General features: G+C 44.9%; 1 protein-coding gene across 1 annotated transcript; it reads left to right on the top strand.

Annotated features, from left to right (window-relative positions):
- The first annotated feature begins 152 nt into the window (after positions 1-152).
- On the top strand, positions 153-19,462 carry RCC1L (RCC1 like). The gene is made up of 11 exons (XM_083875405.1): positions 153-432; positions 1,630-1,759; positions 4,181-4,309; positions 5,129-5,195; positions 6,247-6,298; positions 7,958-8,042; positions 9,020-9,201; positions 10,620-10,704; positions 11,745-11,918; positions 13,243-13,328; positions 14,848-19,462. Exons 1-11 carry the CDS (start codon positions 166-168, stop codon positions 14,923-14,925), a joined length of 1,335 nt encoding a protein of 444 aa, XP_083731531.1. The 5' UTR covers positions 153-165; the 3' UTR covers positions 14,926-19,462.

The raw sequence follows: 19,462 nt of genomic DNA, 5'->3' as shown, positions 1-19,462 counted from the left end.
TTTGAGCTCGGCTGTAGGTCCACACGCAGCCCCGGGCCCGGGCGGGCACAGACCCTCCCTCAGAGCCGGGCGCGGCCCCTTTAAGGGCAGCGCATGCGCGCCGGGGAGGTGGCGCCGCGCGGGTCCGCGTGTGAGGGAGCCAAGATGGCGGCGGCCTGAGGGGCCATGGCGGGGGTGGTGCGGCGGCTGCTCTGCCGGGGCCTGGCCGGGGCGGCGGGGCCGCCGGGCACCCACAGGCTGCGGGACGCCGAGGAGGCCGCCCCGGTGTTCCAGTACGCGGGGAAGGCGGCCAAGCGCAAGGACCGCGTGTTCGTGTGGGGCTTCAGCTACTCGGGCGCCCTGGGCGTCCCCAGCTTCGTGAAGCCGGACGAGGGCTGGAAGAAGCCACGGCGCATCCAACCCACGCCGTACCGCCTGGAGACGGAGGAGAAGGTGCGGTGGGGTCAGCGTGTCTCCCCCGGCCTCCGGAGCCTGCTCAGGGCTTGGCACAGCCGAGAACGGCGTCACTGAGTCAGGTTTAAAGGCTTTGCCGTGATTTCACTGTTTTTTATCTATATAGCGGTATTGCTTGGGATGATTATTGTTTTAACTGCAGCGGCATATAGTTTAGACAATTTGTATTTGTAGTTTTGTAAGAGGCATTAGAGAGCAGGGTGTGAAGAGCATTTCCAGATAAAATGGGCCTCTCCAAGTGGCTGCTCCTACCTGACAAATGGTAAACTTGTGTTGAAAATCACTTTATTCTTTAGCCTACATGTTTCACTCGTGCTCTGCTGTCTAGTGCAGAGAAAGTCAGAGCATTCATAGGATATATGAGTTGGAAGGGACTCAGAAGGATCGGGAGTGCAGATCCTGGCCCTGCACGGGACAGCCCAGCAATCCCTCCCTGCACCGGAGAGAATTTTCCAAACGCTCCCTTTGCCCTGACCACTTCCCGCGGGTCCGGCTACCCTCTGGGGAAAGAACCTTTTCCTGATATCCTGTCTCAACCTCCCCTGGCGCAGCTCCAGCCGTTCCCTCGGGTCCCGTCCTTGGTCCCAGAGCAGAGATCGGAGCTGCCTCTGCAGAGCTCACTGGGATCTGACCCGAGTCTCCGTTTCTCCAGAGTGAACAAACCAAGTGACCACAGTCGCTCCTCTTGTGGCTCTTATGCTGGGCTTATTTTGTCAAAAGGAATAAAACATGTTATTCTCTTAATGTCTCTATGTCTTTCTTTGTTTTGTTTTGCTTGTTTGTTTGGTAGGGTTTGGTTGGTTTTCCCTTCCCCCCCCCCCCCCTTTTTCTCCCCCCCCCCTTTTCCCCCCCTTTCCCCCCCTTTTTTCCCTCTTTCCTCCCCTATTTTTATCCCCCCCTCTTTTTTCCCCTCCCCCTTCCCCCCCTTCCCCCCCTTTTTTTTTTCCTTTTTTTCCCCCTTTTTTCCTTTTTTCCCCCTCCTTTTAGACCTGAGTTTTCATCATTCTGCTTATCACAGAAGACTGATAATTTCTGCAGGACCATACCTGCCATGAGCTTGGGCTGCACGTGAATGTGCCTTAATGAAGAAGGAATGCTGATGAACCAGCAGCATGGAGTGAAAGTTGCTTTCCTAAGCCACAGTTTCTAACTGAATGGTTTTGTCTCTCCTCAAAGATCTCCTCTGCTGCCTGTGGCTATGGATTCACACTGCTGGCTTCCAACACCAGGGACATCACCAAGGTGTGGGGCATGGGGCTCAACAAGGATTCCCAGCTTGGATTCCAGAGAAGCAGAAGAGATCAAAGTAAGGATTTAAGTGTTTTAAAGACTTACAGAGTGACACTGCAGCGTGCCTGTGGTACAGGAGTCTTATGTGTTTGGAGCTCTGAGAAAATATCAGAGGCTTTGATGCAGTCCCAGGCAGAGTGTGCTTTATTTTTTAAACAGGTCTGTCTCTGAAATTTATCTGTGTTTTTGTGTGCTTTGTAATTGGTCAGTGTGTGCCTCTGTTCTGTACACTGCATTAATTAGTTTCCTCTGGACAGGAATGCAGCTGTTTATTCTGCAAAGTGTGATGCTGCTTAATGCGTGGCTTTGAATCTCTAATTTTGTAGTGGGCACAGTGTAGTTAATAAAATCATTTTATCAAGACTGTTTGCTCAGTTCTGTTGCCTTTGCACTTAAAAACTAAAGTCCTTTAATCCTCCTTCCCTCCCCAGTTAAGAGTTTTTTTTAATACAGTCTGTGGGTTTTTTTGTGAAGCTGTAGGAGATATTTTAAAATTATTTTAATAGCAAGTTGCTTTTTGAAGGAAAAACATGTTTTTCAGTAATTTTGTCTTACACCAGGCTCTCAAACTTATTTAAGAAGATGATTTCTGTGCAGAACATTGCCACCTACCACCGAAGACAAGAAAAACACAAACTTTCCTCATAGAATGGCTGACTGCATAGACATTCCTCCATAAACAGTTGAGGAAAATCATGATAAAAGCAGTTTTTGTCATTATGGTGTATAAGAGTGTAATCCATCCAGGCAAGGTGTGTTTGATATGGGCAGAAGATTAAACTTGGTGGAGAAGCCAAAGAAGATTGCAGCTACAGTGCAGCATTTTGAGGTTTGCAGTGCTGCTGCTTTGGGTAGTTCTGTAAGAGTGTCCACACAGCAAGTGTATGCTGAAACAGCACCTGCAAAGTGCAGGGGCTGCAGAAGCTTCTCACTTCTGCTTTTCAAGGTTTCAGCTGTTGCTGGGTCTGAGTTCTGTATGTGCTGATGTCTCAGGAATGTCTTGCAATTACCTTGTTTTTCATCTGACCTGGAAATGATTTTTGTCAGAGAATCCAGAAATAGGTTAAATAGTTTTGCAGTTCAAGCCCTGCCAAGTAAGAGAGTGTGTTTGGCAAATTGGTTGAAAATGTAGTGAAGATCAGTGGGATTGCTACTGCTCCATGTTTAATATCCCCCCAGACAAGTTTTCCTTTGGGATGTGTTGCTCATTGCTTTTGTACAGACTGGCTTTGGTGCCTGCTGCTTCCAGCACTGTGTTGCTGTAGATGTTTCATTTCCAAGAGAATTTGCAGCCTTCTGACCTTTAGATGGTTGTATCTAAACTACTAATATTTCACACCCTCTTCCTTAGCCACCTCATTGTTTCTTTTCTCCCCATCCCCTCAATGATGGTTACTAGATCCCAGTAGCATGTGTCTTTCTGCTGGAATGAACAGAGAGAGGAAAAAGTGTTTTTGCTTTGTGACTTCCAAATGTTTCTGGACAGAGAGTTGGTTGCCTTTAGGTTCCTACATGGCAGATGGACCACTATTGCAAACTGCCAGCTGTGCTGCCTGTCCTCACATCCAGTAGTGTCTTGCTGCAAAAGACCATGTGTAGATTTTTTAAATTTAAAAAAAAAAATAAATAGGTGTGTTTTGTTTTTTATTGAAGGCAGTGAGAACCAGTAAAGCCCTGCTGCCTGTGTGCAATATTGCTTTGGGTCCCCCGAGATTTGATTTCACTTATTACAGTGACTTTGATATCAAGGCTTTTTATCTCCCCTTAACCTTTTCCGTGGTATTGATTTATGTTTTGTTGTTCTTCTCCCCCACATCCCAGTTGACTGTAATTGATTACATGTTCTTCAAGTTACTAAATCTTTATAAAGTACACCATGTCATTTTTCATAAATGTTAGATGTCTTATTCCCTATGGATCTAACCTAGCTAGTCTTTCATTCCTTATTTCTGAAAGTGCCTGTAATATACTTTTCTTTAAATATGAAGCCCTAAGATTTTTTTTGTTCACCTTTCCTGACATGTTTTTGTGACTGCTGCTCTTGTACCTTGTTTGCAATATCCCCAGTTGCACAGGATGGTTGTGCATATTAAGCTCTTAGTAATCCAGCTGTATTCACCAAAGTGGTTGAACATGTTGTGGAAAGCCCCAGTTTAACAGTTCTGCCACCTGAATCATTAATAGCATTCACCCTCTAGTTATGGTGGACTTTTATTTAGGCAGTGATTATTGTCTTCAGCTATCTCCATAGCTTTTACCTTCTCCCTCCTTCTGTGATAAATCCCTCTCAACCTCTTTGGTTAGTATCTTGGCTTTCTAAAATGTGTCTGCTTTTATAACAAAGGAGAAATGTGTGAACGTGCAACAGGATCAGCAAATATATATTGAATTTACTTTGTGAAAGCTACTGACTTAAAATTGTTCTCTCTTCCTTAAGCTAAGGGCTATGAATATGTCTTGGAACCATCTCCAATTCCGTTACCCCTGGAGAAGCCACAGCAAACTCGAGTCTTGCAAGTGTCCTGTGGGAGAGCCCATTCCCTGGTCCTGACAGACAGTGAAGGAGGTACAGTGTTACTTGTGCTGGTGTCAAGGAGTGCCTGGCTATACTTTTACTAAAACCTGGAGAAAAAATGGTCTTCTGTCCTTTAGAACTATATCCCAGATGGGCTGTTTGCACTGTAAATGGGATGCAGGCAGCTGTTGGCCTTTGTGGGATTGCTTTGTGAGGGAAAGCCATGAGTTCACTTGGCTCAAGTTGTAAATGTGTTGGGAGCTTTTTACTACAAGGTTTGTTTCCCCAGCCCCAGGCCTGGCTGAGTGCAGCCTGTTTTTCTTGTTCCCTCAGAGATGTGTTTTTGAAGGCAGATTTGGGTGACTGTGCCAGTACTCCTTGTGTTATTTCCCCTTGAAGCCCCAGAGTGCTGTGTTTATGAAAGCAATTAATTAATTAATAGTCCTTTATGGAGAAGATCCTGTTTGTGAATTGTCTCTCAGAACTCTCTGGTGCAGTGGCACCAAGTGACCCAGTGCAGCTTCTTAGTGGGTGAGCTGGTTGGTCCATTGATTCCCACTCCTGTGGGAATGCTGATCTGAGTCTCTTTGACAATGGCAGGATGAACCAGACAGTTCCCAGCTGTGACAGACAGTGGGCTCCAGGTACTGCTGCTGTGCCTGCAACAATACTGCTGGGTGTTTGGTGAAAATGGATTCAGTCATTTTAATTCAAGTGGACTTACTTTGAAAAAAGCTTATACCATTTTTTACATTGCTGTGCTCCACCTTTCAGACTTAGAACTGTGTGAAAATGTTTTGTGGACCTGAAAAGAGCCTTTCAAGGGATTGGGCAGTAATAAAATTAGTGTGTTTTATCATTGTTTTTCAGTTTTCACAATGGGAAACAATTCTTATGGACAGTGTGGCCGGAAGGTTGTTGAAGATGAAATTTACAGGTGAGAATTCAAACATCCTGAACTTTCTTAATGTTGGAAACATAATTGCATGAAAACAACCCTGCAGAAAAACCTGAAGGTGGAAAAGGTCTGGTAGTATGCCATTGAAGATTAAGGAGTCTGAGAACTGGCTTTTGTGCTGCTGGCTTTTAACCCAGGCTGGGCACTAGCACTCTGCTGACCACATTCACAAGAGACAAAAGAATGTCAGCATGAGACAGTTCTTGCAGGGCTTAGTGAGAGAACCCAGCCTTTATAAATTGCTTGAGGTAATTGGTGTTAGTTGGGCTTTCTCCTTTTTGCTGCTCAGAGTACATGTGCTGTTCCTGAGGATGTTAGAAGTGCCATTTAATTATGAAAGAGGCATCCTTTTTTTAAGTCTGTAACTGCCTCTCTGTCTGTAGTGCTTTTCCTTCACTGGGTTTTTTGTGGGTTGCACCGAAGCATATGCTCAAAGTGCTCTGTGTGATAGAGTAAGTGAACAGTGGGAATATGTTGAGTTTCTGATTCCCTAGTAGGACCAAAAATAAATCTTGTTCATTGCTCTGTCTGTGATCCACAACACTTGGTCTGTAAAGTTTGAGAAAATAGCTGTAATTAGCTTTTGTTAGTCTTGATACTGGAAGTCAGTCACTGGATTGTTCATAATTCCTGATACTGTGAAAAAATGTCAGGGTTGTTAGCACTACACTGTGCTCTGGGATATTTGGTTTTGTCTCTAGCTAAGTCTAGTTGTTTGTATGGGTACTGCAGTATTATGTAGTGTCTCTGCTCATTCTAGACTAGGGACTGTCTTTGAGGGTTGCTCCTACCCCCAGTTACCACCAGAGCTTATGTTTAAAAAGTGACAGTTCTTAGATAAGAGAATGTAGAATTATGTTCCTTCTCTGTGCAGGTATTTTGCAATGAAACAGCACACAAACAAATTTCTCTACTTGTGCTAATAAAGTGGCTTTCAGTAGAGGCAGGTTTACCTTTGTGTTTTTCAGTTGCAGTCTTACGAAATCCTCTGTATTGCTTTTTCTCTTCTTGGTGGCTGTTTGGTGTCCAGTGGAAGCCATCTCATTCATCAGCTGAAGGAATTTGACAGCAAAGTTGTCCAGGTAGGAGGATCACCTGAACTGAGTCCTGAGAATGGATTGGAAACCAGCTGAAGAGCCAAACTCAGAGGGTGGCAGTCATTGGCTCAAAGCTGAGTTGGAACCAGTAACAACTGTGGTACCCCAGGGATCTGGGTTCCAATCCTGTTTACATTTTCACTCGTGGTCTGGGTCACAGAGTGTTCCCTCAGCAGAGAGCAGGTGAGGTAAAACTCTGAGGAGTGGCTGATAAACCAGAGGGTGGTGCTGCCATCCAGAGGCTGGAGAAACAGGCTCGCATGAACCTCACCAAATTCAGCACTGGAAATGGCCAAGTCCTGTTGCTGGTGAAGAACAATTTCAGACACCACCATGGGCTGGGGGTGGCTGGGAGGCAGCTGTGCAGAAAAGGCCCAGGCTACACCAGGCTGACCATGACCCAGCAGTGTCCTTGCTGTAGAAAAGGCTAATGATACCCTGGGCTGCATTAGGAGGAGTGTTACCTGCAGGTCAAGGAGATGATTCTTCTTTTCTACTCAGCCACACTCAGAGTACTGTGTCTACTTCTGGGCTCTCAGTCCACTACTCTCTTCCTGTCGTGATTTCTTGTTCCCTTTTGTCACTTTTTTATTGCTTAGGAGCTTTAAATTTTGTCTTTTCACAGCTCATTTTTGAAAAGGCAACCATCCACTTAGACTAGCCAGCATTTCTCTAGATCAGGTTCCTAGGAGAGCAAGGGACTGCAGGGCAGCAGAAACACCTGCCATGGCTGCAGAATTCTCAGGCACAGGAGCAGTTTGTTGGTGTGTCTGTGCCCCTGCAGCCACACTCTGTGGGCAAACATTGCTCCTGTTCCAAGGAAGGGTCATTCATTTACATCCACCTGATGAGACTGTGCTGTGGTTCATCCTAAAACTGTTCTGAATTAGGCTTGTAAACTTCTGTTTGGACTTTTAATGTGTGGGTTTTTTTTTTTTTTTTTTTTTTTTTTCTTTTGTTTTGTTTTGTTTTGTTTTGTTTTGTTGGGGTTTTTTTTGTTTTTCCAGGGAGTTGTATACTTGGTACCTGTTTGTACTTTGATAACAGCAGTTATGTGCTTAGTATTGGTAGTCACTCACTTAACCTATTGATTAAATCCCTTTAATCTTTGTTTAATTCTTGATGGCTGCTTTTGAATGGCTTCTTCCTTGGCTTTAATTTATGCCAAGCCTGTGGCAGACATGATGGTTAGTTCAACATAAATAGAGATTTGAGAACAGCTGTGTGCCTAAAGCACTTACATGGCAAAGAATTCACAGCAGTTTGAATACATAGCAGAATTCATAGCTGGCATCAAGAATCATGTGCTTAGCATCCTGTGAAGGGAGAGCTCATATTTACTCTTTGCTGTTTTATTGTGTTGTACTGCTGAATCCAGCTTTCTTTCCTTGTTTCGGATCTTAGAACAAATCAACTGCTGCATGACTTCCTGTAAAGAAAATTCTGCTGTTTTCTGTGTTGTATCTTGTGGTTCTTGGCCTTCCCTTTCTCTGGAGCCATGTGATCAGGAGAGAAAGGTCAAAATCTGAACTGATGGACATCAGAGAAGTTCATTGCTCAATTTATCTGTCAGTAATGCTTCATTAAATTAAGTCTGAACGTGTGACCTTTCCTGACTAGCTCTGACTTGTTGTTTGTGTGCAGGTGGTGTGTGGGCAGGACCACAGTCTGTTTAGAACCAAGAAGGGCACAGTCTATGCATGTGGATGGGGAGCTGATGGACAAACAGGTAAGAACTCAGCTCAGCTTGCTTTTCAGGGAATTGATGAACGTAGCAAGCTGTCCTAACTGAGAAGTTGTGATGTGTATTTATCACGAATGTGTGGACAGAAATGGGTACTCTTGTGTAACCAAACTGAGACAATCTAGTTCATTTTTTTGAGGGCCTTTAGGATGCCACCCTTGCAGTCCAAGCATGCAGTCAGAGGAGAGTGTATCTGCTGTTTAAAGCTTCTGAGGGGTGTGGAAGTGACATCTGCAGCTTTACTTTTCAGTTTGGTGGCAGCTTTGCTTTCTGATTCCTGTTTCAGGGTCTGTTCTGCTCTTTTGAACTGACGAGTGCTTTGGTAGCTGTTGCATGTTTTAGCCTGGGCTCCTTGGGCAGGCCCTTTTTGTGGTGCCTTTTGCTGCAGAGAACTTCCTCCTCACAGTCATTCCTGCTTTATTTGTTTTGCTGCTCCCAAAGCTGAGTTCTTCCCATGATTCTTCTGTGCCAATATACTGTAACCCAGCTTTCTGTCATTTGCATTCTGGTCTCTTTTCCAGGCAGCAATTTGTCATGTAAAGTGTTTGCTTCCCAGCTTCTTTTGCCATTTCCCCTGCTGTTGTCTGCTTGCAGTGTGCTGTCACTTGTGGCTCTCGTTGCAGAAGACAGATGCAGCCAGTTTGTGAAATTTCATCTCTGTTGGGGTATCTGCCTGGCCCGGTTATTGTTTTCAAACACTTTGGTCCATGCAGACAAGAGATGTGAGACTCTTCAGGGTGTGATTGTATATAGTTGTTATGTACTCCAGAGAGGTGGCTTTGGCTAGTGGAAGTGTTTGTGGCTGCTTGTCTGTTGCAGCTGGTAATTAAGCAGTATGGACAGAAGGATTTATTTCAGAGGAAGGGTGATTTTGTTAAAGCATGACAAAAATGGTCCTAGGCAGGCATTAAAAGTGTGTCTGGAAAAAAATTCTTCATAATCTCTACTTTTTTTTCTTTCAGGTCTTGGACACTATAACATCACCAGTGTTCCTACTAAACTGCGTGGTGACATTGCTGGAGTAAACATTATCCAGGTCTCTTCCTATGGAGACTGTTGTCTGGCTGTCTCAGATGAAGGAGATGTCTTTGGCTGGGGAAATTCAGAATACTTGCAGTTGGCATCTGTCACAGAAACCACACAGGTCAGTTGACCTGAGGGTGTGTTTGTATGTGTTTCAGTTCAGCTGCTGTGCACAGAGTTAAAAATTACATGTTTCTTCCTGTTCTGGGTTCTTTTGACAGCAGATACAAGCACCACTAGCAGGCTGCTTTTACATAAGCTTACAAAACCAACCTGTCTGACGTGTTTGTGTAGCTTTAGGAGGCAGTGTGTTTCCTCTTCTTGATAAGCAAAGGTTTGTGTCACCTCATCCCAGTTTATTAGTCTAAGAACTCCATGTTCTTCTTTCTCCATCCCATGGACTTTTGCACCAAATTGAGACCCAGCTCAAGTGCTTTTGCTAATTTTGGGACAGGAATTAGTTTTTTGGCTGGCTAATCTAGGATTTCAGGTGATCCTACTTTGAGCACAGTGCTAATCCAGATGGCCCTTGGAAGTCCCTTCCAGTCAACCTGTGTTCTGGTGAACTTTTCATGGACATCCTTAGTGGGTTTATAACTGAGTCCTAAACAAATTCCAGTGTCTGACAGATAAAAGGTTTTTTTGAGCAAACTTACATGGGGCATTGGTAAAGTGCTGTTGGTCTCATGTTACAGCTACTTTAGGAAATACTCAGGAAATTAATCCATACTCAGGCTACTCTTGGCAGAAGGCTAAGAGCAGACAATTGTATTAGAATAGTTTCAGCAGAATTTTAAAAAGCTTTGTTTCCTGTGCCTCTCCTGATGTGACCTTAATGTAGGGCTGAATGCTGAGATCCAGGAGGCCTGAGGACAAGGATCAGACTATCCAGGGTAACAGTTTTCCTGCTGGGTGTGCAGTGGAGGTCTGTGGCATCCCAAATGGATGATTGGCATGTTTGCCAAAAAGGAGAGTCTCAGCTAAAATATAGATGCAGTCCAAGGTGTAGAATGGCAGAGCTATGAAATCAAAGATTGCTCTTTACAAATGTCAAGCTGTGTATGTATGTTGTGCTGGACTGTACCAAATGAGTGTGATTTTCTTTAAGTAATTTTTCCCTGGTATGTTCAAAAATGCCACTGCAGACTGAAGTTTAGTGATTTAATCCAGTGTGAAGACTTGAAGACATGCTCACCTATTGACTTGCACATTGTGTCTGACTTTAGAAACCAGGGATAAGAAGGAGTTATTAGTCATTCTCAGCCTTGTTGCCATGCATGTAAGCTTTCCAGTAGATAACACTTTGCACCCTGTCCTCCCCTTAATGGATTTCATGTGGGTTCGATTTTGTTGTTATTGTTGTTGATTATTTTTTTTTTTTTAATTTTGAGACTGGCACTCATTTTATTATTCAGGCAATAAAGGTTGTATCAGGAATCAGTGTATGTAAGCTCTAACCAGAACTGGAGAACAAGTTAAAATGTATGTCTATTTTGCAGTTTAGCTTGTCTCTAACAACTCTGCTGCAATCTTGTACAGGTGAATGTGCCCAGGCATTTGCCATTCAAGATTGGGAAGGTAAAGGAGGCTGCCTGTGGAGGGACTGGCAGTGTTGTGCTGACAGGTGAATTCCCTTCCAGAAACATTCACTTTGTTGCAAGGCCGCACAGTAGGTGCATTGTAACATTATGAAACAAGTATCTTGTTTTCTGGAAGCAGGGAAATACTGTATGTTATGAGGAAAGCTGGGGGATTGAGAAACCTGAACAAAGAATGTGCCGGGGGAGTTGTTTTCACTAGTGCAGAGCATTGTTTCCAGTGTGTGCTGTTGTGAGCCCTTCTGCAGACTAGAGCAAGAGCATGGCAGCTGTTTGCTCTTCTGATCTCTCTTGCTGGTCATACTGAGTATGGGCTCTATAGAGAGGAAATAAGGCAATACTTGAGGGAAAATAGAACCCTTCAGACTCCATATGAATCTGACACGTTTATGCATCATGAACTAGGATGGAAATAAGAATTTTGAGAACAGTTAAACAGTGCAGCAGGTCCTTAGTGATTGTTCTGTGGACTCTCAGTGGCAGGGGAGCATAGCTGGAGGGATGCTGCATGAAGGAATAAGGGAGGGGATTGTATTAGTTTCCTGAAGGATTATCTCAAGGGAGATGTTCATTATTTATAATGGGAGTATTGTGATGACCAGACATTTGAGCTTCTAATATGAAGGGAACAGAGCTAGCTGACATGGAAACTTACTCTTTCTTATGCTGCCCAACTGTTGCCTTTCCCAGGCACCCAGCTTAAGGCAGACAGAGTGACATCTAGCTGCTGGTTTGGGTGTGCATCAAAGAAGAAAACCATGATAATAAACTCTCACCCTCTGTCCCATTAGTCAGTATGATGAAGTATTTTATCCAGCTCACTCTTGTGTTGGCATTCTTTCCACATGAAAGTTTTGCCTAGGAGGTTTGATTTGCTTGCATAGCTTAGGGAAAGATTGAGGCATTTGGATGGGAATGCATTATTTGCAGATTTTAAATAATCAAAAAGTGTTAGACTGAGCTGGAAGAAAGGAAAATATCCCTTTGGCTCTGATTAACTCTTGGTTGTGGCATGAATTTCACAAGCACAGACTTTCTTACCAAATGTGTTCTTATTGTAATACAGAAGAAGGAAATGTTTTTGTCTGGGGATATGGAATTCTTGGGAAAGGACCAAACCTACTAGAGACAGCAGTGCCAGAGATGATCCCACCCAGCCTTTTTGGCCGGTCAGACTTCAGTCCAGACACCCGTGTTGCTCATGTTCGCTGTGGACTCAGCCAGTTTGCAGCACTTACAAGTAAGTTTCTCATCCCACTGTCATGGAGAGGTCATGTTGCTGTGCAGAAGAGAAAAAAACCAAAAAAAAACCCCCAAAAATCCCCCCACCAAACCAAAACAAAAAAAACGCCACACCCCAAAAAGTGACCCATGTTTCTTGAAACTGAAGGCACACTGGAATGCAGCAGCAGGGAGGCAGGACATTTACAGGTGTCAGCATGGTTCCTGGCATATGTTTTGTGCTAACTTATGTTTTAATTAAGAAAGTGTTACTTGTCTTAACACAAAAGTCTTTCCTTATACAGGAAATCCAAAAGATTTTTTTCGTTTTCCTGTATAGAATGAATTGGTCTGCTGCACTTGAGCAGTTTAGAAAATTCATGTGATAAATGAACAAACTAAAATTTAGTCTAAATGAAGCTAGATGTCAAAGTTTCTTGGCATTTCTGGCCAACTGAGTTAGCAGCCTGAGGTGGGCAGACCCAAGCATTTAATATGCAAAGAATATGAAATAAATTTAATATGATGTTGTGCTCTGTACAGCCTATGTGGGTTCCCAGCCTTTGAAATGTGAAAGTCATTTAAGATCAGGCAGTTCAGAGATCCAGCTGCCAGCAGGAAAAAAGGGCAGGGCTGAGTCCTTTGGGACAAGCAGTGTGTGTGACACTGTCAGTTTGGTTGCAGGGTGCTTGTAAGTGGGCTCCCCTTGGTATTCAGAAAGAGTTAGAAACAGTGTTCTGATTAAATTGTACTTAGGTTATAGATTGTGTTTTCGTTGTTTCTGCTGTGCAGCTGATCCAAACACTTCTGAGATCTGTGTGTTTTCCTGAGGAGCTCAAAGCTTCAACTCTGTTGAACACAAATACTTGCATTTCCCTGGCTGTCATTAGAAGGTCTCTTCTTTCAGACAGTCAAATGAGCAGCGTCCAGGTGATGGCTTGGGACAGATCTCACTGCCTTGCCTGCTGGATTTGCTCTGATGAGAGCTGATACAGATCAACTGCAGTTGTCTAACTTTCAGCACAAATTATTCACTTCACAAATGATTCCCTGAAATTTCTGCTGCTGCACTCTTCCTTCTAATAAAATTCCAAAGCAGGTGGTGTATAAGAGGGAGAAACAAAACTTATGCACAGAACTTGATTCTTGTACTACTCATTTGGCATAATTTTCTCCAAATGCAAATACATTTATTGCACCTTGAAGTAAATCTGGTAGCTGTCATACTCCTTGTATAACCCTGTATACTCCCAGAAACACTGTAGCCACATTTGCCAGCATCACAAATAGAATTCTTCCTTTTTAATGACTCTGTTCTTCTCTATTTTTTTTTCTCCTTTTAGACAGAGGAGAACTGTTTGTGTGGGGGAAAAATCTAAGAGGGTGCCTTGGAACTGGAAGAATGGAAGACCAGTATTTCCCTTGGAGAGTAAGGATGGTGGAATTAAGGCCATGAGTATATTCTTTGGATAGTTTTTGTTATCCTGAGGGCAAGGACCATCATTTGCTGTGTGGTTTTGTTGAGTAATTCTGAAAGGAGTGGAAGTCTAAAATGACTGTAGAAGTGCTTTGTTTTTCAGAGGTCCTTATGTAGCATGCTTGGGAATGGAGGTGTTCAGTAAACTTTTTAGTCTGCTATGCCAGTAATGACATCAAATCCTTAAACAGCATCTGGTGCTGTGCCAACACATCTGAACAGTTCTCATCTCCTTCTTGTCCAGCATCATCTGCTTCCTGTCCTTACTGCCCCTTCCTTACCCTTCTAACCTGCATTTCTATTTGTATGTACTGCAAAGAAAACCAAATCATTACCTAAATTAGGTGAACATTGTGGTCTGTAGTGGCCACAGTCCACATAGTGGTGGGCTTCCTTCCCACCTGTGGTGGTGGGTCCCTGGACTGACTGTCAGGTTACAGCAGGAGAGCCTCACTCAGCTGTGTTCATGGCTGTTCCACAGTGCTTCCAGTTCCACTGCTTCCTCCCAGATGGCTCTGGGAGCCAGGCTCAGTGGATGGAGAGGACTCTTTGGTTCTGGAGTTGAGCACTCAGCCTAACAGATGCTCCTGATTTCCATGAAGGCCAGTATGAGGGAGGCAGTCAGCTGGACCACCCTGGAGTCCCTGTCTGTGTGTCTGAACTTGCAGTCAATGTGTTTCTGTAGTATGCTTTCTTCTTTGTTTAAAAATGAACAGAACCAGACCAGCTCTGGAACATTTGCCTAAAATCACAGTGCTGTGGCCGAGTGGAATTTCTGAATTCACTTCCCCAGGTGTGGACATTGGGGGTTGTGCTCTTTCAGACAGCCAGCTCCTGTCTGACAGTGCTGTGGCAGTGTGCCAGGATCCTTGTCTGTGACTGCCTGCCCTAGAACTGAGAACTAGCTGCTGTCCTCTCTCTTGGCTCTAAGGAAAAACTTGCTTTTATAGACTCTGCTTTCCTCAAGTTTGCAGTCAGTTTTAAGTGAATAAGCTTCAGGAGTGAGGAGCTGATCTCTCAGCATCAAAGCACAAACTACCTTATGCTGAGCTGAGCCTTTGCCTTTTTCCAGTTCTTGCTGATGAAAGAAGAGGCAAATCCCCGTGGTGCTTGGGCAGATCCTCTTCCTAATGTCTAATGTCTAGATTATGCTCTGTTCAGTCATGCTGCTTGTGCTGCTGAACAGATGGGCTGAGGCTACAATCTCCTCACTGCTAGTGAGCCTGCTCTTCTTTCTCCTTCCAAAGCTTTATGGGCCTCTGTGAAGGAAAAGAGGAGTATTTCACAGCTCAGTGCACAAGCCTTCCTGGTGCTGAATCTTGCTCTTCCTGTGCTTTCAAGTTGGCACTTGCACTGGTACAAATCCCTGTGAAACTAGCTGGCATGTTGAGCAGGAGGAGCATGAAAAATAGGAAATTCCAGGTGCAAAGTACCAGCTTGATAAATAACCCACTCTGCTGTGTTTATCCAGGTGACAGTGCCCGGCGAGGTGGTGGATGTGGCCTGTGGAGTTGATCATATGGTGAGCATGGTCAGGTCCTTTACCTAGAGATGCTGCTGGCTGTCAGCACTGCACCAGGGAGGTGCAGGGACTTGGTGATCAGCTTCTTGGAAAGGAAAACTCATTTTATGAAACCAAGTGACTGTGAGCAGAGACAGCCATAGCCGTGTCTGGCTGCATCCCTGAAGTGCTCTGGCGTGGCTGCAGGAAAGAAGCAAGTTCCCCGAGGAGTGTGGCAATGCCAGGAGTGCTCTGGCTCCTTCGTGATGAACTCCCAGAGAACCTGAGGCCCAGCCCCAAGCTGCTGAGCCCCTCTGTGCCTGAAGATGAAGAGAATCTCCCTTAAGGAAGACTGGCATGGGATGAAATCTACAGCACAGGACATTGATACATGGACATTTCCTGTCACCAGCTCTGGAATGTCGGTGTTGGGCAGAGCCAAACTATTTCTCAAGGGAAAAGTTGGGTGTTTTTTTATTACTGTTTTGTGGAAGAGAGATCATGCTACGTCTTGAAGCCCAGCACAACTGTCCTGGGTGGCCACCCTCAGCTGCACTGTGCCCAGGCTGTGTCTTGTGCAGAAACTGGATGCACAGCCCTTGCCTGGAGGCAGTGATGTGTCTGTGGGCTGTTGAAGGCTTTCTGTGTTAGTACTAAAGACTGAACACCAAAGGAACACATTCAAAGAGTGAGAACCTGTTTGCAGGGGTGAGTGCTATTAAGTAAGACAGCAGGCTCTCTGTGCTGCAGGACAGATGGATGGTGACAGAAGCCAATGTAGCTTATTGGGGGAGGCTGGAAACAAAGCCCCTGATCAGCTGCCTGCAAAATCAGTGCTCAGGCATGGATGTGAGCAATACTCACTGCTCCTCAGTGCCTTTGTCTCCTTGTGCTGATCACATATCACTGCCTTTGATTATTTTTTTTGAATTCCCTACACTCTGTTTTCAGGGGTACAGTGGCTCAGTTGCAATTAGCTGGGGATTTCAGGATTGCCTAACAGGGGAAGGAGTCTTAATGGGTAAAAGGCAGAGATTCATTCCTTGGTACCTTATCAGTAAGCTGATAGAGATGGGATGCAACAACTGTGTATCTGTAGCAGGCACTTACCAAACTCACAGGCAAGTGTAGGAAACTGTCTCCTGTGAAACACTCCAAACATCAGGCAGAGTTGTGTCTTTTCTCTCTGTGTGGGATACTTCTGTTGTGCCAGCTATTTTGGTGGAATCCAAGCTAGTAGGTTTTCAATAAAGCAATTATAAACTCTTTATTAATAGTAACAGGAATATTCTTGAGCATGATCTGCTCATGCATTGATTGGATCTGCATTTGAGCTGCAGCATTTTGGTTCACAGGTATGACAGCTTCTTCTGTCAGCTGAGCCAGATTCATACCTGCAGGACTGATAGTATTGTAAGTCAGGGATTGCAACCATGGCCCCGTGGGACACCACATATATTGGCTTCAGTAGATGAAATTCTGTGCTGAAACTCAGTGTGTAAACTTTACCTTGATTAAATAAGTTGAAAGGTTTGCATAAAATATAGGAAAGGTGAACCTAAGTACATTGAAAGAGAGACACTTCTCAAGTTGTTGTTGACATTCCGTTGTGACAAGTGTTGCTGGGTGGGTGAGGCAGAACAGAAAGCTCCTATGAAACTGGCGGACCTTCACTGTGAACTCCCATTTGGTTGGCTTTAATTTATACCTGATTTTACATGCAACTTGGACAACTTGTGGTGCCCCAGCATGTCTTGTTCGCCTCATGGGAGTAGGTATGCCCTTTCAACTTGAGGAGGCTCATTAAACCCTGGAAAACACATACAAAAACTCTGGTAGGAAACGTGTTACAAACAATTCCCTTCATGGATGTTGCTGTTGAGGTGGGCTGGTTAGTGCTGGGCTCTCAGCTGCTCATTCACAGCTGTTTCCCAATGCATCCTGGGGCTGGGCTGAGTCCTTGTGTTGCATTCTTGCAATTTGTTGTACAGCAAATTCTCTGTGTTAATGAGATGCCAATGGAGTCTTCAGTCCTAAATAGAAGTGTTGCATGGCTTAATGCAGTGGGGGTGTTTGTGCCTGCACTGCAGTGGTTGTGGGCATTCTCAGACAGGTTGCTTGGTGGGAACAAGGTTAGTGACAGTGGGGGCAGGCTGGCAAGCCCCAGCATTTACTCATGTTTTGGTTACTGTGTGCAGGGAGCATTCTGTCCTTAGCCAGGTGCCCTCCAACCTGCTGTGTCATCCCTCCCCCACCAACAGGACAGGGAGAGAGAATCTGAAGGAAAATGTGGGTTGGAAGAAGGACAGGGGACCTGTTACCGTCATGGGCACAGCAGAGTCAGCATTGGGGAAGTTATTGCCAATGAGACATGATATGAGGTAATGAGGAATTAGTATGTCTAAATAGAATTCTAACAGTGCCTTTCCCACACCTCTCCCTTCTTCCCAGGCTCAGCCCTACTCCTGACTTTTCTACTTCCTTCATCTCCTCTGCTGACCTTTGTATCTACATGTTTGTCTGTCACAGATTCTTGCTCCTTTTGGCTGCTGCTGTTGCAACAGTTTTTCCCCTTTCTAAAATACAGTTCTTCTAAAGCTGCTCCTGCTGTTGCTGATGGGCTCAGCTTTGGCTCAGAAAATGAAAATACCCCGTTCCCCACCACAGCCCTTGTCTGTTGAAGGCAGACCCAGCCTGTGTGGCTTTATGCTCCTCCTGCAGGAGCAGGGCCAGAAGAGGAGCCCAGCTGTGCTGGGGTAGCTTCAGGTCATGGTACCATTGGGAACTGCAAAGTAACTTTGCATCAAATTGTCCTTCAAAGTGTGGCACAGCAGACAGCCCAAAATATACCAGCATCCCTAAATATACCTGCAGTGAGAGAGTGTATGGGCCAAGGATGCACATGGGGAGCAGCTCAAATTAGAACTAGAATAACCTACTTGATTTGGCATTGATTGCACAAGTGATTTGCCCTCAGATCAGCACTCTGCTGGTGTGTTTGCCTTAAAATAGCCCAGAAGGGCTTCAGGACAGTCCCTGGTGCAGAGCCCTGTGCACAAACACCTCCAAGCACAGCAGCAGCTGAACAAGGTTGCCACTGCAGCTCTGAGCTGGAGGAGCTGCAGGAAGGATGGGTGAGAGGTTCAGGCCTCCACCCCCTATCATCCCAAGGAGTGCTGGTAATTCCCTGCTGGAGAGCTGAATCCAGCATGGCCCCTGGGCTTCCCTGCAGCCCCCACACAGCAAGGCTGGTCTCCTCTGTCAGCAGGCTGCCCCACGGGATAAAACACATTAACACCTCTAAGACAAAGGTTCTTAGGCACTTGCTGTGTTACAACAGACTTTTCTCTATAGGATCCTTCAAAAACAGATGAGTCAGAGAGCTAATAATCACCCTTCAGCATTCAAAGTACTCCTGAAACAATATTACTTCACTCTGCTTCATTGTAACTCATAAAAATCTATTTTTGTGGCATTTTTTGCAAGGGGCTGGAATCTCCCCCCATCTCCCTCCAGTGCCCCAACACCTCCTGCTCAAAAGTGTGAGCAGGGTAGGTGAGGCAAGACAAATACTCATGTGGAAAGGCATCAGTGTCTTTGGAGTCTGGACACCAGTTTAACAGCCTCAGTCCTGTTATTTACCTCAAGATGCCATTTGCTCTTCTGGGGAGTTGCAGGCAGTGCTGAGATTGTGTGGTAGTGTCTGTGTTGATTTATTTGGGGTTTTTTACTGGATTAAACCCCTGAGGCAGTGCTCAGTGTTAATTCCGTATTAACAGTAATTTCTTACATGAATGTTTTAACATTTGATCATGAGCGTGAACAGTGGATTACATGACACTAAAAAGGAGATGCTTTTCTTGACTACAGTGCATGTAGATCAGCTGCTTCCCTTTAAACATCCACTCTAAATGGTTAAAACTGTAATAGCATGGTGATCTGTCTGATTTCACTCTTTTTCTTTAACACTTCAAGTTGTTCAGCTTTTTCTTGCAGACCATGTGACAGTGGTGCTGTGCAACCTGAGGCTCAGGACCCACAGTGACTGCCCTGTCCATGAGGAGGCTGAGTTTGCTCCCCTGCCACTGCTGGGATGCAGGGCTCTGGAGTGTCCTGCCAGGATCTCTGTGGGGCTGTCCAGACTCCTGGGCATCTTGCAGGTAAAACTACATCTGGCAAATATTCTAACAGCATCCCACTGACCTCTTATTTTAAGGGAAGAGGATAGGGCAGATTTGGTGGTTTCCAGAAAACAGGTGGAGGATGGAGCTGGTGGTGGGTTCCATCTGTAGGGGTACAGGACACCCAGTGACAGGATCTGGACACCAGAGAGCCTCAGGGATGTCTACTGGCCTTCATAAATTGTGTGTGTGTGTGTGTGTGTGTGTGTGTGTGTGTGTGACACCCAGCATGGCTGTAGGTGAAAGAAATGAGGGTTACATCTTGCAGACAATGCCAAGCTCTGCTTTATTTTCATCAGTTTGATCAGTACAAAAGCAGACAGCATAAGTTTCACTTTTTATTCTTTTTCAGTTTAATTACTTTACAAAGTACAAAATATACTGTCATTTATTTTGGAACATTA

The sequence above is a fragment of the Zosterops lateralis genome, assembly GCF_965231275.1.
Source record: "Zosterops lateralis genome assembly, chromosome: 19".
Taxonomy (NCBI): domain Eukaryota; kingdom Metazoa; phylum Chordata; class Aves; order Passeriformes; family Zosteropidae; genus Zosterops; species Zosterops lateralis.
This window is presented reverse-complemented; position numbering and strand designations above follow the sequence as displayed.